The sequence below is a fragment of the Syngnathus leptorhynchus genome, chromosome 14 (genome assembly GCF_054491065.1).
Source record: "Syngnathus leptorhynchus isolate UIUO chromosome 14, UIUO_Slep, whole genome shotgun sequence".
Lineage (NCBI taxonomy): Eukaryota > Metazoa > Chordata > Actinopteri > Syngnathiformes > Syngnathidae > Syngnathus > Syngnathus leptorhynchus.
Genome location: NC_141208.1, coordinates 7,013,768 through 7,038,485, shown reverse-complemented (window position 1 = coordinate 7,038,485; position 24,718 = coordinate 7,013,768). Strand labels below are relative to the sequence as shown.

Below are 24,718 nucleotides of genomic sequence, written 5' to 3'. Positions count from 1 at the left end.
CCGGAACAGCAGCTTTGCTGTGTAATATTCATCTCGGATTTCGAATGTATACCATTAATGAGATAAGGATGGTTACAACATTTTCTCAGCTCCATCATGGTGTTGAGGAGATTGGGGACACCTCCACCTCCTCCTCCGCTACCACTGCCACCACCACCTCCTCCTCCCGCACCTCCTTTTGACAAGAACGAGAAGTTCTTCTCTAGAATTGCTCGATAGTATTTCTTCTGGATGTTGGTGAGTTCCACCTACCGGAAAGAGATGACAATTTTTATTTCTCCAGAAGATAATTTAAACAACAATGCGTGTATATTATTATTATTACATTCCAAAAGCATAAACAAAGCAAACAGATTCAAATGATGAAGCCTGAATGTTACCTCAATGATAGTCTCCTCCTTAGGTGCCAGATTCTTTTCGACATCCTCCTTTAGTCTTCTCAACATCATGGGCTTCAGAATTCCTTGTAGATTCTGAACCTTTGGTCCAGACATGGTGTTTAAGTGTTTAGTGAACTCAGAATTGGGATTTTTAAGAAAAGTATATAAATGACAAATCAATCACATTCTTACCTGTTCTTCAGTCTTAAGGTCTCCAAATTCAGTCATGAATGTCAGTTCAGATGGAAAACGTTCTGGCTCCAGAAAGTTAAGCAAGCTAAAGAGCTCCTCCACTGTGTTTTGAAGCGGAGTCCCTGTCAACAGAACTTTGTGTTCCTGGATGAGAAGGTAGCAAGTAACAAGAAATTCAGTGAGAGGGAAAAAAAAAAAAAAAAAAAAAAAGTCAAAATCTAATTCCCTAAAACATCAGCAACGCTCATGCTCACCATGTCCATCAACTTGAGTCCTTCAAGTAGTTTGCAGTTTCGGTTTTTCAGCCGATGGGCTTCATCTATGACCACACAGCGCCACGGGATGCCGCGAAGCTCTGGACAGTCGGCCAGAATCATCTCAAAGGTGGTTATAACGGCGTCAAACCGATACGCTCCCTTTATTATTTTACCCTGAAAAGCACGACGGATCGGCAAAAGCGATAGATCAACATAATTTCAATTAATCAATTCATCAACCCATATGAAATGGAAGGAAAAAATTAACTTTACAGAAACCTTTCAACAAATTTAGTTACCTGTGTATCTCTGTAGTACATCTCATAGGCCTGGATAGTTCTGCGGCTAGCCTGGCTGCCATGGTAGACCACAGCATTAAGCTCAGTCCAAGTCCTGAACTCTCTCTCCCAGTTAGGAATTGTAGAGAGTGGGGCAATAACCAAGAATGGTCCCTGAATGCCCTTCAGGTAAATTTCATAGAGGAATGTAATGGACTGGATAGTTTTTCCGAGACCCATCTCATCAGCCAGTATACAGTTACGTCTGTGAAGGACAAGAGAGGAGGAACTTGGTCAAAAGTCCGCTTGTGATCTGAAGGGTCTTTGCCATCCACATTTATTAATGCAGCTTTCCCCAAGAGGCTAAATGCGGCTGGCAACTAACTATTTAATAGGAGAAAGCAACAATGAGAAGATCACATGTATTTTGTGCAACATTGCTGAACATTAGAGACGATTCAAATTTAGGAAACCGTAGCAAACCATGAAATTATGTTGAGACGGAGAGAGACAGAGTCACAATAAGTAAATGGCAAAAAAGAAAAAAAATTAAAACCCACATACATTTGTGTTGACATTGCTAACTATGAGAGATGATGGATGAATTGTAACATTCGAAAAAGAAAAAAAAAATGGTTTTACTCACGAATTGTACCAGTTGAAGGTAAGCCAGTTGAGACCTTCTAGTTGGTATTCCCTGAGTGCGTTGCCGTTCCTGTAATCTCTTGACCCTTCTAATTTTTTCCATTCAGCCGCCAAAGGCCGATCCTAAAAAAAAGGGACATAAATAATAATATTAATAATACAAATACATTTTTTTTTTATAATGCCTTTTACGTAACTAGGATGACCCTTGACTTATCCCCAAGTTCTACCCTCTATAAACTTTTCAGATGAATATTTTTAGTTGCCGAATTTTTTTTGTGCATCTCTGGATAGTGTTTTGCAATTTCATTGAGCAACATTGTAACAAGAGTGCTTCAGAAGATGCAGTAGGCAGTAATTACAGGGGATGGACACAAGTTGAGGAATAAGTGATAAAAAAGGCCACAACTAGACAGCTGCTTCTGTTCACCATTAAACACACTGTTAGTGGTTTGGCCAGGCCACAAGAGCGGGGCGTGTACGTGTGCGCGCGCGCGCACGGGCGACCACAAGAACGCTGCCCCGTGGAGAGCAGTTAAGGGGGCTGTAAATCTGTAGCAAGGGAGGCACAGGCGGCAGGCCAACCCACACACAAACACTGGCATCATCTTAGGAGGAGCTTTGGTGACTTGAGTGTTGTGGGTTCAACCTGCGGTAGACTTCACAATGTGTGTGAAGACGCTAGTATTTTATTCTTCTTGCTAAAATGCTCAGTGTCAATATTTATCCATGATGGTCACACTCTATTGTCATTTCCTAGTAAATGTCCAATTGAAAAATGTACCAGTGCATCCCAGTTATGGAAAGAAAAACCCTCAAGACTACTAAAAAGCAACTCTGCCGTCTCATGTGTGGAAATAGCCTAAAGTTACAGACTGTCATATTGAAGGCTTTAAAAATAAAAAAAAAGATGTAAAAAACAGTGTAATTTGATTTGATTAACCAATATAATGGGAGATACTTACCACTTTGTTAGTGTTGGGTGTGCGTGCAGCAATACGTTCGTATTCCTCTATCTTGGATTGGTCAATATCCGCCTTGAGTTCCCAGGTGGAGTCTTCGTAGGGTAGACTGCACCATTTCACCAAATATAAGGTCACCCGCTGATTCAAATGCACACAATGAGAGAGATGTGTGTGCTTAGTGAGTATGTGTGTTAGAGAGCTTCAAACTGATATAAAATATCAAGCTGAGATCAAAGTACCTCTCCGTTTTCATCTGTGCTCTCTGAAATGTCCAGGACGCGATCTACCTCCACATAGTCAGGGTTGAAAGGCTCGTCATCCATCTGGACGGAAACCAAAGAATGAGTTTACCATTGCGAGTTAAGTTGCACTTGATTGGGAAGGAGACAAACTTCAATTAGACAATAATCGTTAATAACATATGGTCATTGTTGCTGTCGGTAAATGACATTACACAGTACTTGAAAGCGGCTGGATGTACACTGCATGGTTCAAGTGACAATGTAGATGCAAGCCATGGAGGCAGCCTAAAAATAAAAACAGCACATGGAATCTGATAGCTTCTGTCAAACGTGAACAAACCCGATTTGTATCGGAAATCTGCCAATGCAACCATATGCGAGGTTTTAATAATTGGCATTTACGATTGGATTATTGTTTTGTCCAATGTTTTTGCTGCCCAGTGCTATTTGTATCGTTTCATGTGTTCCATAGAAAGATACGTGCAAACGGTACGATATCGGTATTCAATTGAAATGGGTCACTTGGAACTTGCAATGTAAAGCCAGCCTGCGAGCAGCGGAATGTTAGTGACGGGCTGATTGTCGGATAGGATTCGAGTCTGACCTCGGTGATAAAGGTGTTAAGTAATTGCTTGGCCTTGAACCTTTTGACCTTCTGCTGTATTCTCTTGTCTTTCTCTAGTTCTTCTAACTCTGCCCAACGGCAATGGAGGTAAGAACTGGAGGAAAAGAAAAAAGAGAGAGAAATAACACATTGTTAAAACTCATTTTATTCTAAATGCAAGTGTCTTAATTTTAAGGTGACTTGGGATAAGCATGAAACAAAATACATATGGAACAACTGAGACGGAAAGAGAGAATGTGGAAAAGTAGGTTTCGACACGGTCGGGGAAAAATGCTAAGTGTCACTCACAAGCCCTTGAACTTGACATAGAACTCCTCCACTTCCACTTCTTCCCGTGACTCCAGCTAAAAGGCAAATGAGGGAAAAAAAAAAAAAGATCAGTCAAGCATATTACTAGAGAATATGGACATGCGGAGAGGATTTTAGAAAACTGTAAAATTGACAAAAAGAAGAAAATGGAATCATAGACTGGTTTAAATGTTGCCCTTCATTTGCTTGTCAGTTCCTATGAAATTACGTTGAACTGGCACGACTGATTTCATAACCATCCACATAAATGCATAAAAATAATAACAGAAAGGTGCTTTCAATAAAAGTTCAAATACATTTATTTCCATTCCCATTCAGTGCGATCGAAAAGAGACAAATCACTGGACGAAACTGCTCTTCCATTAACCGTAACTTATTCAACGCAAACAAATCCACAAATGAGCACGGACTCCACCATGCTGCTTCTGCAGCAGCCTACCACTACTACTGTAATGCCATGAATCATCAATCACACTCACACATGCAGCCTGAGGAAATGCTAGCTTGGTGTCTGGCGTTGCTCGTGTTGTGGTTTTGGCTGTGTGCCAAGCCTAGGGACAAAAACTGAATGGAGTTGTGCACGCGCGTGCATGCTTGGGTGCGCGAGAGAGGCAATTGGCAAGACAGCCGGCAAAAGCAAAGTTGGCTGCTTACTACTGTTTAAGCGCAGTACATGTGTTCGCCAAGTGACAGGCTTTCTTTAGAACAAGCCGCGTCGAATAATGCCTGGTGTACACTGGGTTTCATTTAGAAGTTTAATCAATCAAAAAAATACAGGTAAAAAATATAGTTTCGCTTAATCTATAGTTGGAAACTCACCCTAGCTAACAATTGCATATTAAGTGACTTCCGGGGTAACTTAAGCTAAGACTTTGGAGGGGATTAAGCTTGTTGGCCACAACTATCATGATGAGATATGTGTGCATGTCTGCATTGAGCTCACCTGTTTCTTGGTGGTACGCACACCCATGATCTTCTCCACAACTGGTCCATCAGCATCAGCTACATCCTAGAACCCCAAAATAATTGCGTCCTTATAAAGCCTTGTACATGTTGAGTTATGAACAACACTGAATAGCCTGGTGTAGAGTTTAGAGATACTTGAATATCACATTACTGTAGTTGCACAAAAACTTGTAACCTTATAAGCGAGACGGAGCTCCGCTCGGACTATACCTGCAGCTGTGTCGATGGGGACTTTGGTGCTGGTGAATCATCTCCAGTGTCATCGTCATCAGAGATTCGGAACTCCAGGTCCTCTGTATACCGCTTCCTCTTCACTTGTCGGCTGGAGCGCCGCTTCTGGAGGTCAGAGGAGATGTGTGAAGTGTTTCTTAAGCATCATAGCCACTTTAACCTTTTAGGAGTCAACTGTTGTGTCTTCGATCAGAAATCATGTTCGCTAGGTCATTCCTACTGTATCCCACAAAACTGAATATATTTGATACGGGATAAAATGGAAGTGTGTGTGTGTGTGTGTGAATTTCACACGAATGGTTCTTAACATTTGTACATTTGATTGGTGCAGCATGAACACTACTATAAAGAATGCTTTCAAGGAGTTCTGTACCTGAATACCATCCTCATCCTCCTCTTCTGTGGGCGAGGGAGGCGGAGACTTCACCTCCACATCTTCACTGATTGATGACTGTCGCTTCCTCTTGGAATCCTTCTTGGCAGCAATGGCGCCATCTTCGGACTCCGCCTTCTTACTGCTATTGGGGGGGGTGACATTGGGGTGGGGTTGAGGTCGAAGAGGAAAAAAATATTACTATCTCTTGGAAAAAAAATTCCAAACACAAGACAACGATGCTCTTTTGTCATGGCCCTAAACTAACAAGGCACGTATGTGTGTCAATGCGTGTGTGTATGTGTGCGCATATTCCTGTCCCAGGGCAGTCGCCATGTTTGATTTACCCATTTAGAAATCATTAGTGTGCCTCAGGCTCCGGAACACAGGGGGTTAATATGATGAAAGACTGCAAGGGGGTGGAGAGGGGGGGGGTAAGATGGAGAGATGTAAGCAGAGAGGAAGCACACGAGGGCCCAGAGAGAGCGCAAAAGGGAGGGGTGAGATTGAGAGGCTCCCATGCTTCCTCTAATCTCTGGCATGGAAAGAAAGACGAGCTTGCGTGTGTGCGCGTGCGCGCGTGTGTGCGCGCGTGTGTGTGTGTGTGCGTGGACGCACTAAACAGGAAGTCCAGAGGACACCCATGTACCATGCAATTCAGCATGTGTACACGCAGCACTGCATACATTCAAAATCAGTTGTAGCAGAAGATAGTTCTTGACAAAAGAATACAAACGGCAAAAGCTAATTGGCTTCGGTGCACATTTGAACTTTTCCTAAACATGATTTATAACTGCAACACAAACTTGCATTTCCACGGACAAGCAAATTACTATTGTTTTTACAATTGGTCAAATCCCAAAGTTCAGCTTTTGAAGGTGTCATAATTCAACGAAATAGTGCTACTCGGTTGCAAAAATAAGTTAAACTCGATTGGCGTGGCGACAGAATCACGACAATGTGTCCTCCAGATTTTCCTTCAGTTTTTTTTAAATGATGTTGAATGACATGGAGTCTATGGAAAAAAAAAAACACAGTAATGGTATGATTTTTGTCAAGACCTAAAGAAAGAATCAAAATGAAAAAGGGGACGCCGAGGGAGCCGTGTGCACTGAACTTCATCGTTTGAGACCCAATTCAAATGACATACAGTATCTCCCAGCCTGCCCTTCTGCATCACAGCATGGATGTGCATCTCTCCTGCTCTATGGCTCTCTGCTAGTCCCTCCTGCTTGCTCACTCCCTTGCTGTCCCTGGGGCCCTTCTCCTTTCATCCTCATGCCAAGAGCAATAACCATCTCCGTGGTAACGGCTGGTCATGTGACCTGCACCTGTTCCTCTGGCTGGTTGCCACACGCTGGAGCCATCTGGCCACACACCACACGCGCATGCACGCTCTTCTCTACTTGGCTGCTTCTCTCCCTCCTTCGCCGTGGTCTTGCTTCCCCAACTTCCTGGGTTATCACCCAATCACACTTCATCTTCTGCAGAAATGTCTTTTGCTCTTATCACTTAAAAAGTAAATGCAAGATTGGAGATCATCACAATGTATCCCACCAGTTATCCTTAAAAAAAAAAATTATGCTCTTGTATATGGACCATGAAAGATTGAAACAATTCGGTTTTAATAGCAAGAAATGGAATCGTACCTAAAAATAGTCATGCAAAACATAAAACAGTCATACAAGTATCAATGAAATGAAAGTGATGACCATTTTGGCCAAGGATGCGTTCTCATCCATACTTAAGATCCCAACAGAAGTTGTTCACGGTGGCGAGCATGCCATCACCTGCAGACGTAAACAATGCGTCATTGGCCTACAAGCAATGTTGTGATTATACTGTAACCAATCATGTGCGTCACTGGCTGCATGAAAGATTGCAGGATTATTGCATACAATTTACAAACTTTTTTTTTTTTTTTTTTGCATGTAACCAGGTTAGTCCAATGCGGCAAGTGTAGGAAACATTTACCTCGCAACTCCTCATTTGTACTTCTCATTGGCGAGGTGGTGAACGGGTAAGCAAAGAATTATCGTATTGACTGATATGAAATATATTGCGATACATTTTTCAGCCATATTTCCTAGCACAGTACTAGAATGTGTGTCTGCGTGTGTGTACTGCAAACAAAATCCCCACAGAGCACATGTACACACACACATACACACACACACACTGGGAAGGGAGTGGCAGCAAAGAGCTGGGTTATTTATAGTTGCACTTCCTGAGACAAGTAGACAGAGAGGCGGTGCGAGCGAACAGGACGTAGAGAGAAGGTCAAAGGAGCAAATTGAGCTGACTTGGCAAAGTAAAACATCTCATTCTTTCAGTTTGCAACAAGAGGGCATAGGCCCGCATCATTGAATTACTCAGGATAAGGGTCACAAGATGAGTCATAAAAGTGAAGTTATTGTCGTTTGTTTATCCATTAGAAAACATCACTCCACAAATACTATTTGACCAGTGATTCCAAACCAGGTCTCCATGGCCATGTATCCATCCACCTGTTGCTACTCATAGGGCAGAACAAGTCGTGATCAATTAGAAAGGCCCACTTTTCACACTGATTCATGAGTAACGTGAAACGATAATCATACAATCATTATTACAGCGATCGGACTTTTTCGACATATTTGTTTGGTGGTGTGCCGTCTGATACAGTATTTCTTATGTAAATTGGATGCCATTTTATTATGGCCCAAAAAAAATAAAACCTATCTCCAGAACCCATCATCTATTTTGCTAATTTCTTAGTGTTTAGTAAAAAAAAAAAAGATGCAAGATGAGAAGAGTTGGCAGTGAAATTGAATGGTGCAAAAGGCAAATAAAGGGATGATGCTTGGGTGAGGTTGGTCCACCATTTTAGAGTAGCAGTGAATGGTCGGCAGCTATTATTATGCTAAATTAACCTGGGAGCTGCAGGATGCCACTCAAGATGGAGGAAAGCCAGAGAACATTTAACAGCTAGTTTGTCTCACTCACTCACTCACTCACTCACTCACTCACTCACTCACTCACTCACTCACTCACTCACTCACTCACTCACTCACTCACTCACTCACTCACTCACTCACTCACTCACTCACTCACTCACTCACTCACTCACTCACTCACTCACTCACTCACTCACTCACTCACTCACTCACTCACTCACTCACTCACTCACTCACTCACTCACTCACCCTTCCCTCCATTTCTTCTAGCAGACACTGATCTGTGGCTGTCGAGTGGTCAGCAGCATGGCCTTCATTATCATTAGACGCCATTTTCTGCCACAAAGAAAAAAAAAAAAAAATCCCTCCCCCAATCCACATACAAAAATGCCTGCCCCCTCATCGCCTCGCTGACAATTTACCCCACCCCGTCGCCCCCCCCCCTCCCCCTTTCTTTGCTAGTGGCCGATGTAAGCATGCATACGCATAAGCCCACCTCCCCCAGCGTTGACCCTTGCCTGCAGCTTTGGCCCGCCCTCTTCCTCAGGATAAAAGGGCCGAGCAAGGAAGGAAGGAGAAAAAGAAGGGAAGGGAATGAGACTGAAGGCCGAGAAAGGAGCGAGAGAAAAATGGGGGCCGTCCTGACACATTCCTCTGTCTGATCAAGTTTCCACCTTCACAATGAAACCAACTCTGACTTTATCAGGCAAATAATCACATTGCTGCTTTTATTTGGCGTCGGTGTAAAATGAAAATACAATCTGTACGTTGATATGATTCGATACTATTTTACACAATTCGATTTCGACACATAGGTGCTTCCTCGGAAAATAGTGTAATCAGACAAACAATCTGTGTCATACAGTGGATTTTTTTTTTTAGGGACAATAATGTGAAATATTCCTTTTTCAAGTGGTTATCATACAATTCCTACCTGGACTTTTTGGAGATCTTGGCCTTGGGTGTGGAGTTCTTAACTTTCTTCTCCTTGGGCTCTTTGGGAGTCTTGGGGGTCTTGGGTGTTTTAGGCATTTTAGGGGTCTTAGGCTCTTTGACCTCAGTGCCCTCTGCCTTATCCTTTGGTTTCTTTTTCCTCTTTTTCTTCTCAACAGGTTGGGAACCTCCATCTCCAATTTCTGTGCCAGTACCCTGCTCACACCCTATTAAAGGAAACTCTGACTTGATGTCTTCCTTTAATTTTGTCATGGACTTTTTTCCTTCCTCTTCTCCATCGTCTACTTTTGTTTTCTTTTTCTTCTTCTTTTTTGGCTTAGTTTCCTGGTCACTGGGCTGCTCTGAGCTGACAGGCTGTCTAGTGTCACCAGTGCTGACAGCCAGTCTATCAGGAACCATTACTGAAGCATCAGCAGATGGGTCCAACTGGGAATGCTGAAGGGGCAAGGAGAAAAATGGAAGTTAGTCTCAAGCGATTCCCCCCCAAAACAAACTAGTGTAAACATTTCATTCTTTACAACAAAACTAAAATCTCAGGACTTCAAGAGGTGATGTTATGTCACGAGACATAACATCAAAATGCAGAGAAGACAGAATACTTTGTCGATTGCTGCATTGATAAAGTTACATCTTTTGGTGGGGCCGAGCGGCAAACTGGAAAAACTAGGCTTGTCATCATTGGATGCAATCTCAACGCAGACAAATACGCAGATGAGATCCTGCAGTCAGTTACAGCCACTACAGTCGAGGATGATGTTATACTATATTACATACGGTTATAAAAATTTAATAGCACATTGAAATGTGTAGTTATGTTTCAACTTAATATTACTTTAACTAAGCGATAATCATTCTTGTAACAGCACGGGAGTGCCGTTCTATTTGAGAGCCCGTGGCTAGTTGTCCGGCTTCTGACTCCAGCGCATCAATTACAAATCTAGTAACGTCCCTTACTAATGTAACATTATCCCCGCAGAGAGCCAGGTCTCTTAATAATGACTATCGTCAAATTTGTAGTTTATGTATTATATTACCAAGAGAACAGGTGACGCGTATGTCCCCGAACGTAATTACATCATATAGTGTACTTATGTTTTGGTTTAGGGCCACAGATTTAGCCTGCAAAAAAAATAAGAAATCCTCAAAACCTGCTGTCAAAATAATTCATTGAATAGCAAAATGTCTTCTCACAGAAAGAAAAAGTCATTTCAAGCCTTGCTATCCACATACACGTAAACTCACCAGTGCTACTTACTCCTGTGTGCTATACTGTAATTTCCTCCCCCCTCTTCAGCATCACCATTCTAACCTTAGTAAACAAACTAGCTGACACCTCATTTTTCCTTTTTTGCACTCCTGCAATTTCAATCCTCTTTCCTTCTCTCGACACCACCTCCTCCTTATTGCTCCAATATATGCTTTCTGTGAAAGGAAACTGGTTACCAGCTGTTGAGAGCCACTCCAGCTGCCTCTCCCCCCCCTGCCTCTCTTCCATTGCTCCCTCCTCCTTTCTTTCTTGCTCCAGCTGCTCAGGGTCCCAGTAGCAGATGGGAAATCAGGCATCATGACACGAATAAATTATCTCCATACTTCAAAAAGTCACAGTGTGTGTTTTTAGGAGTATCCGTGTCATTCGAGCAGAAGAGATTATGCCTCAGAGTGTTTAAATGTATATGGGGGGGGGGGAAGAAATGTGTGTCTAAATATGTTCAGGAGTGTGTGAGCGTCAGTAAATTTAACAAGTAAAACAAAAACTATAGCCCAGCTTGGATGTGGCTTCACGTGGAGATGGGGGAGGAGGTGCAATCACTCCCAAGTCCACTTGCATCAGGTGAAAGCTAATGCACATGTCACACCCAAGCACCGCAAGGTCACACATTGCACTAAACACTGCACGCAAACACTTGCTGACACACGGAAATACAGCCACCTAGAAAAAAAAAATGGGGCTGAGAGGGATAAGCAAGGGAAAAACAGAAATAGAGACAGGGAGAGAGATATTTGGGTTAAACAGCTCTACCATGCTGCGTGTTTAAGAGAAACACCTCCAAAATAGGTTATGACAATCCGAACCTATCATGTCGAATTCCTTCCACTGAAGCTAAAGGTAGACGTGGGGCTTGATGAGTATCTGGCAAGGGTTTGGCTAAGGATAATCCGAAGATGTAACTGGGGTTTCCCTTTTCATTGACTCGACCAGATGTGGATCCACATGGTGACAAACTATCCCACCATTGCTTTGACCGAGGAGGCTGACGAGGGGTCGCTAAGCATGCTAATCGCTAAAGTGAAAGGAGTTAGAAGCTATAAATATCAGTTACAATTAATACGAATCATCTAAGCAATTTATTCATGTCCACTTTATTGAGGAGTTAAAAACTCTTGCTTCTTTGTAACGCCATTTTATGCTTTTGACACGGATTTGCTCTCCTCCTGCCTGACCGTGAAAATGCAAACGTGAAAAACAAAATACGCTGGACAGGTGACTTGAAAACAAGATTGTGGCCAAATGCACAAGTGATGCTGCGTCTGTTTGTGGTGCCGATTGGGCACGTGGGTGACAGAAGGGGGGGGGGGAATAATTGAATTATGTCATAAGGCATTTGCTTGACATAACTGATTCATTCATTTCTATCTATTTATTTCAAAGCCATCCTCAATTTTTGCATTTAAACCCCCACAAAAAAAAAAAAAAAGGCCATTAGAGAGCCATTTCCTAGAAGCTGCAGAGATAGGGCGAGTTAGATGGTTTGGCAGCTTGCTGATGGCATTCATAAGCGGGGGAGGGGTGAGATGGGCATGTTATATGTCAACTAGAGTGGCGCACGCAACAGCGCGTGCACGTGCGTGTGCGTGTGATGTAGAATAAAGGTCATAGAACAGTGCTGTGCCAGAGCGCTGACCTTGAGCAGCTGACGAAAGCCCACGTGCGTGTGTATGTGCATACGTATGTGTAATAACTATGCTTAGCGAACAGATGGAGCTTAGTCTAGGAGACACACCGTAATCACAACTGACTGCCCAGTCTGTGTGTGCAAACATGTTGTAGTGGTTGGGTGTTTTTCCCCAAACAAGTGCCATCACAAGAATCATTCATCAGTAAGTTATGTAGAACTATAGTTCCGAAAACATGCACACACACAGGAAAAGCTTTTTCCACCACTAGGCTCCATATATCCTATATCCCCGGGCACATCTCATTCCAGACCACAATGTGGTTTGTGTGGGCATCTCAGTGTGGATGGGAGGCTGTGGGGCCTGCAGGCAGCTAGACTTGGGATGGTGCATGCGACGCGCAAAAGGCGACGAGCGGCGTTCGCCAGCCAAACTAGCATCTAGGTCAGGAGCGTTAGATAAATTGACTGTGACGACTTAAATGTCAACCACAAAACACAGGTCACAAAAGCTAGAGGTAGGGTGGGTGATGGTCTGTTGGAGTGGTAAGCAGAGTGAATGAGAATGCAGAGGGGGGGAAAGGCGATTGAATCTAAGCACGTGAGCCCACAGGGCTGCCATTGTTTGTGAACGAGTCCGTGGAGAAAGGAGGCTTTGAGCTACTAAACAAGCTAATGGAGCAGACGGCACCACTAGCAGGAGCAATGATGCAAAAATCATCATGAAAAACACTAATGTCACCATCTTGGATGCCATCTTGCTTGTTTTCTCCACGTACTTCCTCTTAAGGGGCCCTCATGGGCTTCTCTTTTTTTTCCCCCCGTCACCCTCTCGGTCTTCAACTATCTCCCTGAACATCTGGCTACATAACAATAATGAAAAGAAATAAATAAGACTGGGAAAGAGACCTGCAGAGGGAGCGGAAAGAGAGGAGACAGGGAGGAGGCAGAGACAGGAAGGGAGGTTTCCTCTAAAGAGGCGGGGGTGAAGTGGGAGCAAGGGGGAGGAGAGATTATGGTGGTGGCGCCTCTATACGTGTGTGGTAGCTTATGTGTGCGTGTTGCAAAAAATCCATTTCCCCACACACATAGAGGCACAACCACACATGGCCAAGAGCAGACACAAAAGACCTGAAGCACAAAGTGACACCAGCATGAAGAAAAAAAAAAATACCCACAGAGCCTCACTGAACAGTACCCAATGTACCGCTGTGTTCTCGTATGTCATGTACACACAAACACGGCAAACTTTCCTTGTACTCCAAACACAGAAATGACTCCACCCACACGAAAAAAAAAAAAAAAAAAACATTCACATATAGTGCATACTTGCACGAGGCCAAAAAAAAAAACCAAAAAAAAAAACAGTGTTGCTCCTACAGGCACATAGCAATGAAACTTCTTCAAAGCATTTTTTTGGTGGAGACTCACCTGTATATTAGGCACTTTCTGTGGGGTGGTGGGGGGTGAGGAAAGTGGGTGGGAGGCAGAAGGTGGCGGTGCCCAATGGTGGGTGGCCTGGTTGGGGGGAGGGGGCGTGCTCTGTAAAGGGTGGGGGGACAGGTGAGTGTGCTGGGTCTGAACATTTTGGTTGGGTGGCAATAAACCGTGGTTCATAGGCAGACTGACAGATGGACCCTGGAAACCGACAGGAGAAGGCTGCATGGGCTGGCCGCTTCTAGAGGCTTGTTGCTGGGAATGGAGGAGATGCGGATCTCCTTGGCTAACTGGTGCTTCAAGAGGCCCTGAACAGAGAGGCGGGACAATCAGTTACATCTAATCAGCATCAAAATAAGAATTGCTAAGTTTTATCATCAGAGTCATACGGAGTATAAAGTACCACTTTGTTTACCTTGTGGCTGGAGCGGAGGCCGATTTGGGCCGATTTGGGGACAACGTTGTTGTCCCATGCCAGAATACATCTGCCCTGCATTGGGTGTTAAATTGTGGGTCTGCTGGTGTTGGTGTGGAGCAGACAATGATGTTTGGAGAGGTCTCTGAGGATGTGCGATAGAATTTGGTGGAGACTTCAGGGCCGTGTACCCTGTAACCTCTGTGGGAACTGCTAGTCCTGCACTAGGAGGCCTGACCTGTGGAGGAGGCGGGGTTGGGGTTCCCAAAACCCGCATGGGGGACATTGATGAGGGAGAAGGGTAGGATCCCTGAGCTGGGGGTGGAAGGTGGGACTGGGGTTGATTAGGGGGCTGGGAGTGGATAAGGGGGTGCATAGGCTGGCCCTGTTGCCCTGTCGGCTGCGGTGGCAGTGGGACAGAATGTGTCTGATGGGACGGCCCGGAGGGGTATCGCTGCCCCGGCTGTCCAGAGGCTGGGCCTGATCCCTGGTTAAACCTTTGGCCAAGCTGCCCAGGTCCCATAGCGGGGCTTGCGTTGCTACTGACTGTAGCATTTGTACCCTGGCCAATCCCAGAACCCATGGCACCATACTGGGCCTGATAACCGGGGTATTGTCCAGCCCCAAAACCGCCCATACCTTGCTGATGTTGATGAGGATGCGGAGGTTGTCGTGAGGGAGAATGTGGGAATCTAGGTGGGTGGCTCACATTGGGGTAACCTTGGCTTTGTGGTTGCGGATGTCTCATTTGACCCCCCACCATTCCAACATGCCCCATGTAGTGAGACGCTTCTTGAGTAGATTGGTGAGCCATGCTCTGTTGTGGGTAATGTTGAGTTATGCATGCTGCGTTGGCTGTGGGTTGTTGACCTTGCATCCCGCCGTAGTTACTTTGAGACATTTGGAAAGTTCCTATCTGGTTGGGTCCGCTCCCCGCTTGCGATGCTGCCTGCTGGTATGGTGATCTACTTTGATGCGGTTGCCCCCAAACACCAGCTCCGCCCGCTCCGCCCCCAGTCTCACCTGGGTAACCGTGATGGGTGTTGCTTGAGTTAGCAGTATTATGGTAGTGGGAAGCCATGCCGTTCATAGTTGCGTTGACATTTGGTGGCCCCTGGCTAGGACCATTCTGTGACATCATTCTTCCTCCGGGAGCACCGGCCTGTTCATAACCTGCGTAGGTGCTGTGGTCGTACATTTGGCCCAATTTAGGCTGTGCTGCTCCAGTACCAAGGACCAGCCCCTGGTTGTATGCCCTGTTTCCCTGGTGTTCGTGGTTGAGCGGGGGATTCGTCTGCCGGGGTAGAGTGTTGGATTGGCCCGGCGTTGGCTGCTGAGGAAAACAGTCTCCTAAACCGTCCAATCCATCTGAGAACAGCCCTGCATCATCCCCAAATAAACTCAACATCCCTGGGTCCGCCATGGCTGGGTGGAGGCCCACAGAAGGGATGTGTTAGTGCAGGAAAGCCCTTTGCAGCTCCTATCTTGCTACTCCATGGTCCTCTTTAAAGGTTCCTGACAAGAAATGGGGGGGGAGGCACAATTTTAGGACAGGATAGCAATCGCGAATGGCGCAGTAAATGCAGAGCAGAAATATATTTACACTTCTATACTTTACTATCAAAAAGCATCACCAACTCATGAATTAAAATAAAATTCCTAGCATATGGGAAATTGAGTGAAATTTGTTTTTCATCATGTGTGATATTATTCACATTCAAAGCATGACATTCACACAACAATAAGGTTCCTAATCCTCCGTTATCACAAATCTAGTGGCCCAAAAAAAAAAAAAAAAAGAGCGAGCTTAATTGGTTCTCTACATGACCTCATGATTAATGGGCATACATGAATGGAGGTGAAACCAACCTAGTGGAGAAAAAATACAGGACCAGTAGCTTCACCTATTTGAACAGCAGCAGCTGTCATCCAGCCAGCAATAACAGGTAACCAAATGTCAAATATTTATACACACCCTGTAGCCTCAATAAACTCAAGTGAGTGGCGAGACAGTCCCTTTGTCCCGATTGTAACATACTTTCTCTGTTGTGCAATATTTGTTCAACTTCAGGAAGAATACAATTAGAAAAAGGCACGTCTTCTTATTTCACTTTTTTTTCCGCATAAAATTCTTAAAATTCCTTAAGACTTTCAGTTTTTGGAATTGTTAGATGTAACCCCAGCATTTTTTTTTTTTAATAAAATATAGCGCACCAACAGCAAACTACAGCTTCATCGTAAGATTTTTTTCAGGTTTTTTTTTTTTATGTTGTCACATTTATTGCTATAACATCTTAATTCCTAATATTGGGCCAATCCTGTATCCCAAGCATCGATGTGTAATAGACAGTCTTTATTATTTTATTTTTTAATTCCCCTACCAAATTTCTTTGGTTTTACTGATCTGGAGTGAACTCAGAAGAGACATCTTGTACATTACAGATGAACGTAAATAAACAAATCCTGTGGGATACCTAAATATAAGAGCTGCATAATATTAAATACAAATATTGTGATGAGGGCCAATAAGTTACTCGCTTGGAATTGTATGCTTATCAAACAGCCAGACAGAAACTTTAATGTGCATCTCCAACGAGGATTGGCTACTTCTTAAACGAATCAGAAGACACACCAACACCGTCCAACAGAGGCCAACAGCATACCATCAGCGTGAAGACAACAATTTGCCAATTTTGCAAACGCAAAGACATTCTTAATGAATCAGTATTCACGCCAACATGTCTACCGGCAGAGCACTCCGCAGTTCCTGACAAACGACAGCCCCATTGTCTCTTGTTTGGTTATTGGTGCACAATCAAAGAATACAGTTGTACTTCAAGATTTCTGTTCTGCCGAGATGGAATAAACTCACGGTCATAAGAAAAATAGCTTTATAGCTGGGTAGTGGTGGCGATACATTTCTAAATAAAAAGCATACTATATATTTCGGTAAATACAGTTCCTACTTGCACCAGAAGCTGATTTTATTATTTCTCAAAATTTGGTATGAATTTGTTCTGATAGATTTAGCCTTCAACCGGACACTTCATGTATGCACTGCATTTCTGTAGCGATTAGCAAACAGCAGGTCATTGCAGGCAGGCGTTGTCTGCGGAGTCACCAGTTTGGCAACTAAACTGCATGTGGCCTCCAGGCAGTACGACAGGAAATCTCTGCCATGTCAACAACACCGTGTTTCCTCTGCGACAGGAACAGACAAACAAAACAAAAGTGCAATAGACTACAAAAAACGCTTCATACGCAAAACCAAAGTCGTGAATTTCCTCTGGTGAACACGTGAGCACCCGCCGATCTCCCATTACCCCTTGGGGTTTAAGCCGCTATAATTTATACCTTTGTTCCCAAATGGAGAACATCAGGCAGTAGCTGGCTAGCTGTGGGTGTAATTATGCTCAAGTGAGGGGATGCTGGCCTGTGTGCTTGAGGCTGGGATTTAAGACCCGGAAGGAAGGAAGAGAGAAAAGGAGGAGGCCAGGAGGGGTGGTGATGGTGGGTGGAGGAGTTCAAGAGCGCAGGAGAAGAGAAAAGCAGCGAGGCAGGGGGAAAATCTGGTTATTTTACACGCGGCTGCCTCGTTAATGGACAGTATGTGAGTGCGCTTCCAGTGTGTGTGTGTGTGTGTGTGTGTGTGTGTGTGTGTGTGTGTGTGTGTGTGTGTGTGTGTGTGTGTTACCAGGAAAGGGTTGTGTTGATCTAATCTGTTCCCTTAAAACCACTGGCCACCTCAGACTGATCCTAGAGATGCATACATGCCAGTGCATGTAGGATGAAGTAGGTCAAGTAACCCCAGTGAATTAGTCAAGTTTGAAAAGATTTGAAACTTTGACATGAGCTCCACAGAAATTCATCAGCTTCTCCTTCAGCGTTTTTATATGGGAGTGGATCTTCTTGCCTGCCTCATTTAAAGTTGGGGGTATGAGCTTAGATACTCGACCGTTTCAAGATGCGCCACTAAAGTTCGAAACCTGAGTCGGAACAACGGCAGCCATATGCAAAGCGGCAAGACTAAGGTGCTGCGTGAATGCTCCTGTAATAGTTTTTTTTATTAATTGCCAATCATCTGCAAATAGTTTCTTAATCACGGCTGTGTTTGCATTGCTGTAGTCAAAGTGGTGCTCAGAAAAAAACCAAATTGCATTTTGTCCACAATTCAGTGTGCAGCTGGGTTGGCTGGACAGTTAAGATTCCATTCCATATCCTTCAAGTAGTTGCATGAAGAAAAAGTGAAGATTGTGAACCCGCCCACTATTATTCCTCATACTGCCATCTATTTTAATATCTAATTGACATGCACTTTAAGACCAATGGGTGCGAAAGGCATGAAATATGTCCCCCAGAGATTGGATAGTTCCTGTTCCAACTCCGCCTGCCTTGATGCCAAAAGCCAATTAACTTCCTGACTCATTTTAAGAGCACTGAAGTCCCAAGCGAAGGCTCCAAAATTCACTTTTGGGGCCTACTCAACATGTATTCACATCTAATGTGATGTGACCACGGTGGGCCTTGCCCCCATTGCCAGCTAACAGGATGTTGATTCATAGACCTATTTTCCAGATAACGTACAGCCGTGTCTTTCACAAAAATGCGTTGATGTGAATGAAAGCTTTGAAAGGGATGAGGAAGAACAACAGGATGAGAAACATCAAAACCGGGCTAGATTACAAGACCTGCACGATTGCGCACACACGAGCTAGAGATGTATTTGACATGTCTTGACGCAGAAAACACACAAGCAAATGAAAGCTCTCAATGCCAGCCTCTTTTTTTTTTTCTAGGCACAGCACTCAGTCCAGAAGGTCTTCCCTGCAGGAGAAGGGATGGTGATTGTGGGGGATGGTGGTAGAGAGAGATGACAGAGACAGCAATGACACTCACTTCTGAATGTCACAGTGGTGCTCAAGACCCCCTCACTAACCTTTTGGTTGGAAATGAGAGGGTGGACACCAGACCAAGATGGAGATATGATAATCATAAGAATGAGGGAAAGAAAAAGACATAAAAGAAAGCACATGGGCAGTGACAGAAGGACCGAGTGGGTGGATGTGCAGCGATAGATGACAGGATGAAAGTGATGGAGGAAAACAACCGCCCTGCTTCTCATCGCCGCCACCGGGGCAGTCAACCTCTACACATGGCCACAATAGACAAAATGGCTGCAAGTAAACAAAATGGCAAAGAATTGGATGAAAGACAATTAGAAAGACTATTTTGCCACCCATCATTAACGATCATTAATGCTGTGGTGCCTTCTAAATAGCTGAATTTACGGTGAATAAGATTATCAAATTAATCGATGATAATTTATCATATAGAGACCTAGAATTGTCCAGATCCTAAGATATTTCAGTCTCTCATATTGTCAAAACAACAGTCACGATGATTCTGCAAACGATACATATCGCCCACCCCTACGGCTAAGTTTGTTTTTAAAGTGCATTGCAACAAGGCAGCAACACAACAAACCCTTTTTAGCTTTTAGAACAGAAGCATCAAGCAGAGAGCTTTACGAGGGGGAACAAGACCGCAACAAGCAACAAACTCTTGCTAAAATGCAGCGTACGGTGGAGGAGTCAGGCAAGGAAAGTCCATTTGACAAGAGGCACGATGGAGAGCGATCACCGAAGCAGTGCCGTTTTTCTAATTGGTATGGAAATGAATGAATTTGGGGAAAAAATGAAGTTGTTTCCCTGACAGCCATTATTTCATTCCCTCATTACAGTTTGACAAAAATAAATATTTATGTAGCCCATTCCTGAAAGAAGACTGTTTGTGTTAATTACTAAGCTTTGCAAATATTTGATTTAGAGGTGCAATGATTAATAGTGCTGGCTGATAGTTTAGTAATATAAGTATCATTGTAGAAGTAATCGATAAATACAATATGCGTTTAATAAAGTTTAATTGTGCTTGATGTAAACAGCAAGCAGCCTCTCCACCCCGAAAAAAAAAAAAAAAAAAAGACGACGACAACTAAGACGCAACTACTGCTAACCACAAAAGAAGCAACAGCTAAAATTAAACACCTTTGGAAGGCTATGTGGTGTACATGTGAAGGAGTTCCGTGTCAAACGTGCTACAACGCCAGTGTCATGAAACCATTTCAGAAACTTGGCACCGCAGTCAGATTCCAATCAGGCAGTTACCAGCAAGTAAGTTATGAAAGAACTATGGCAAGAATGACCTAATGACCTAAATTAGTCCTAAAGGGTTGGTCACCGGTAATGCGTATTAGTTGACTACATTTACACTTTATGAACATTGAATGAAGGTTAATCCTTCACCAACGAAACTGCTTTGACGTAATGTCTTCAAGAATTTACAGTGCACTGCTGGAGGAGCAACTTCACACATTTAACTGTATTACAATGTACACAAAACTATACTATAACAACAAACATTTGTTTTGGTTCTTATGCATCCTTTATTTATCCAAAACTTTGTTTTGCTTTGCTTCACAAATGACTATGGCATGTGCCATCCCACACGGTGCTCAGTGGGACCAGGGCTCTAGTCAAGCTCAAAAAATCTTGGTTGACTTTCATCCGATTGGTTGCTGGGGCAGGAAAAATATTTGTTAACTCTACATTAATTAAATCTGTGCTCTAACCTTACTAGCCCCGATAACAACGCTAAACAATGAAATTTGGAAACACAGTTGATGAGGCTAAATCAGACAAGACGTGAAAAGTGATTTAGCCACATCGCTCGGCGTCGTTACCGCCTTTCGCTGGCGCAACGGCGCCCGCAGGCCGGTTGATTGGTAGCGCACATCAGCCCTGACAGGATCGTCAGGGTGTAATCTATCACTTGCAGAATGGTCAGGTCACCATTTTAATAATGACTGCCATCTAAATGTTGTGTAGGCCACTGGCACCAGTCAAACACAGTGATCTCTCAAAGTTCTGGATTGTGAAGTAAAAAAAAACGGGGTGAATGATTTAAAGTCTTGAGTTTTATACTTTAATATTTATGAAGAAAAATATCTCACTTATTGAATTACTATTCTTAACAATCAAATTTAAAGCATGTATATGCTTCTCCCGCACTCACAATAATATGGTTATGGTTTTAGCTATAACATGGCGGTAGCCATTCCAATGGACAGCTACTCCTTGCCGCTGTTTTCTTTCAAGCCCCAGAGATGCCGTGGGCGAGCCCGCCAGTGCTTCTCCATCCAATAGGCTCTCTCTCAACAGCGAGGCCATGACGCTTCATGACCCACCATGCCATGGAGCCCACCGCCTCATCGGCATCCCCTCCTAGCCCATCCGCAGCGATGGAACTAGCTTCCCCGCAAGCCTGTGGCAGCCCTTCAGGCAAGCGTGGCATTGCTTGTCTGAAATATTATGGCTCAATCTCAACATCACCCCATTTACATCTCATCTTGTCCCTTCCCTCTACAAATACATTATCATAAGACCCAAGATGTTTCAGATTTCTCAATACATTTTAAAGATATGGCCACAAAAAGGGATGCATGACCCTAAAGACGGACCCTGACCTCCCTAGGCGACGAGATGCAGCAACAAGCAACATCGACATTGAAATGCAAAAGGAAAGGGGGAAACACATACATGTAATAATATGAATTGATTTTTATTGTAATGCTTAGATTAGATGTTCAATACTTTGGTACTTATAAATTCTGAGATGTTGGTAAACATTCGATACTGAGCAAGCTTAAACGATGCCTGAGCAAAAGAGTAAACACACTCGAAACCGTTTTTCTACATACTATGGAGAAAACAGAGTATTCATATTAAAATGTAGAAGTTGGCATTTAAATATTAATTTTCAAAAGGGTGTCAAGTGGGATGACAGTTTTCACCCCTTGCCAACCTGTAAAACCACCACTAGTGACGTAAGGGAAGTTTACCCCTATGCTTGAAGCAGTGTTCTCTGGTAAGGAGAGAAAAATAAAAAACTGGAGTTGACAGGTTGCATTACACGCAATCCTTAGAAATAATTAGCTCCAGGTAATAACTCAAGACAATAGTGACATACAATTGAGAAAATATTCACATTTCTCAAATTGTTACTTTTCCATGTCTTCTCAATGTGACTAACGCCATTTTTTTCCTGACTGCAAGGTCACAAAACATAACTTTGATGAGTCGCCATAACAAATGCAAATAACAGGAGATGCTTAACTCTTTCTCAAAGTTTCTTTTTAACTCAGACCCCCCCCCCCTAACAAACCGTAGTTTAAAAGGGTCTCTATTCTAACCACAAGAAAAGACAACGGGAGAAAGAGCAATGGTGGTGAACATCTGTTGTGTGTATGTGTGTGTGGTCGGGGCCTCTTATCTCTCCCTCTGTGGCCCGCTAAACATGACGAGCTGCCATCTTGGCTCACAGACACAAGGTAGTGAGAGAGTGGGGGTAGCGGCTCCAAGCTCGACGGCAGACAGGAGGCGGAAAAACAACCATGCGGCACAATTAGACTATGAAGAACAGAACTTTGGCGTCATATTTAATACCCAAGTTTGTTTCGGTGATACTTTTTTTTTCTCGCGGAGGCAAAGTTACGCGAGCGCCACAGGGTGACCATTACGCAAGTAGAGCGATTACAGAACATAATGGAAAAGAGGGCACGATAGCACGGGCGGCACTCGAAATAAAACAACGCTAGTTCAAAATGCCGAATAAAATGCGCCAATTCAAAGTAGTCGAAAGAGTTACTCCAACAACCGAGGAGCACCGGGGGTGTCGGCAGGTGTTTGGAGCCGCAGTTTACTCCCGATCATGTCGAGTAACAAGTGTAACTCAACTGTAGTGATCGCCAAACTTAATCGACGGGTGGAATTTTAAAATCATAATAAAAGTTGTTCACCGGGTCAGACAAATAACAAAAAGCAACATGAAAATCGCCACGAATACGTGGTTCGTTTAACTTACCCAAAGTAAATGTGATGGTTAAATTAACTTTACTCGGCCTAGAGCGAAGCATCCTCTGATAACCGCCCCGAGCAGGTTAGTCACTAGCTCCGGGGCTAATAAGTACACAATGAAGATGAGGGCTGGCTAACACGCTAGCTGAACTTGTGTGTCCTAGCACTGGGCTAACCTCCAGCGGCTAGCGAGGCTAATTAGCCTATCAGTGGCGTTTCGCACGTCGTTCCCGACAGAGGAGTGAGCGCCATTTGTGGGTTTTATTTACGCACAAAAACTGTTTAGTGCGCACTTTGACGACTAACAACACTAGTTTATATGTTTCACGTAATATTAACGCCGTTTAAATTGGTCAAATGTGAGACAAAACAACGCGAACGACGCGGTTAATGTAGATGACCGCCTGGCCTCACAATTCCCCCTCCTGTCCTCTGTCCCTCCCGTCCAATAAAACTAGCGACTACTACGGGCACTTCACGATGTCCCAGTCTTCTGCAAAGGTGAATTCGATGAAAATTGTACTGGTGTGAGCCAAACTTTACTTCAATGTGTTAATGGAAGCCAGTTTGGCATTTATCTGCGGTGTTTTGTCCGCCGGGAAGCTCCCTGGGAGATTGGCTCATTCAGTCGGCCAGTGACTCACCTCTACGCTCAAGCCACCTCGTGTCTCCTGAAAGCTCAACACAATTAGCTAACTATGCTAACACCCACACTTCTCTACTAACTAAAGTAGAAATTTCACAATGAAAAAAAAAAACCTCAACAAGTCGGAAAAAACTGACACAAAACAAGAGCGGTTCGCTGTGGCGTCCCGGCGTAAAAAGCTTTCCACTTTCCAAGTAACTATCGGAAAGTGGCTTGTGTGCGTGTGTATGTGTGCGAGTGTGCGATTAGCGGGTGCCAAAGCTAAACTTGCTATTGTTAGCATGTCGGCATGGCTGATACGCAGACCTTCAATGACTTTCTACCATAATGAGAAATAACCCTGGGAGAGAATATAGTCGTCGCCCGAATTATACGATTTCCCGCGAGTTATCCCGGAATCCAACATCAATCTCCCTCACACTCAGCGAGCGCGATTGCGTTCAAAAGTATCAAAAACTTGCCATTCACCAAAATGAAAACGCTCCTAATACACGAATACTGATTTCACATTAACTACTACACTGGGTGCCAATGATGCTCTCAAAATTTTCATTACAAATGTGAATTTAAAATCATCTTACCAAACAAGCTTGACCACTTCAGGCTCCTTTTTCTTTTCTTTTTCTTTTTTTTTTTTTTAAAATCAAATCAACTCCTCGTTAGTGGCGTTAGTATCTCCGTTTGCTCGGGGGGGTATAACCGTGGTCCTTTCTGGCTTTCAATAAACAGAATGAAGGGGGAAAAAAGTTGAATTTGAATGTTTACCATGAAATGTATCTCCGGTGGGTCTCGCTTCAGCGACCTCGCCGACAAGTGCGCGATGCGCTTCTCTCCTTTGTGTTAATTTCACTCAAATCGAGTTTAATCCGATCGATCCCTCGGCTGGTCGGTCGCGTTCCCGAGTCCTCCCCTCCAGACACTCGCTCACCTTCCTCGGCCGGGGGGTGCGCGCTCCCGAGGATCTCTCACACAGATAAACAGTCAGCGTGCGCGGTCACTGACCCCGTCGTGCCAGTGTGACGCTCTGTGAGACTCGTTCAGTGGTGGCAAACATAAAGTGG

The 24,718-nt window shown here is 43.9% G+C and overlaps 1 protein-coding gene across 6 annotated transcripts in view; it reads right to left on the bottom strand.

Annotated features, from left to right (window-relative positions):
* Positions 1-24,718, bottom strand: part of chd7 (chromodomain helicase DNA binding protein 7) — a 42,450-nt gene extending 17,732 nt beyond the window's left edge. Inside the window, exons 1-18 of one of the 6 annotated variants that reach the window (XM_085931001.1) lie at positions 24,239-24,717; positions 14,100-15,614; positions 13,877-13,992; positions 13,679-13,789; positions 9,334-9,788; positions 5,464-5,608; positions 5,070-5,195; positions 4,837-4,902; positions 3,873-3,928; positions 3,564-3,678; positions 2,957-3,040; positions 2,718-2,855; positions 1,754-1,875; positions 1,129-1,372; positions 827-1,003; positions 573-716; positions 381-479; positions 53-248 (exon numbers count right to left, since the gene is read on the bottom strand). In XM_085931001.1, coding sequence (XP_085787127.1) covers positions 53-248; positions 381-479; positions 573-716; positions 827-1,003; positions 1,129-1,372; positions 1,754-1,875; positions 2,718-2,855; positions 2,957-3,040; positions 3,564-3,678; positions 3,873-3,928; positions 4,837-4,902; positions 5,070-5,195; positions 5,464-5,608; positions 9,334-9,788; positions 13,679-13,789; positions 13,877-13,992; positions 14,100-15,522 — 3,817 coding nt within the window. In that variant the 5' untranslated portion in view covers positions 15,523-15,614; positions 24,239-24,717. The other 5 variants (XM_085931000.1, XM_085930996.1, XM_085930997.1 and 2 more) reach the window with 5 other exon arrangements.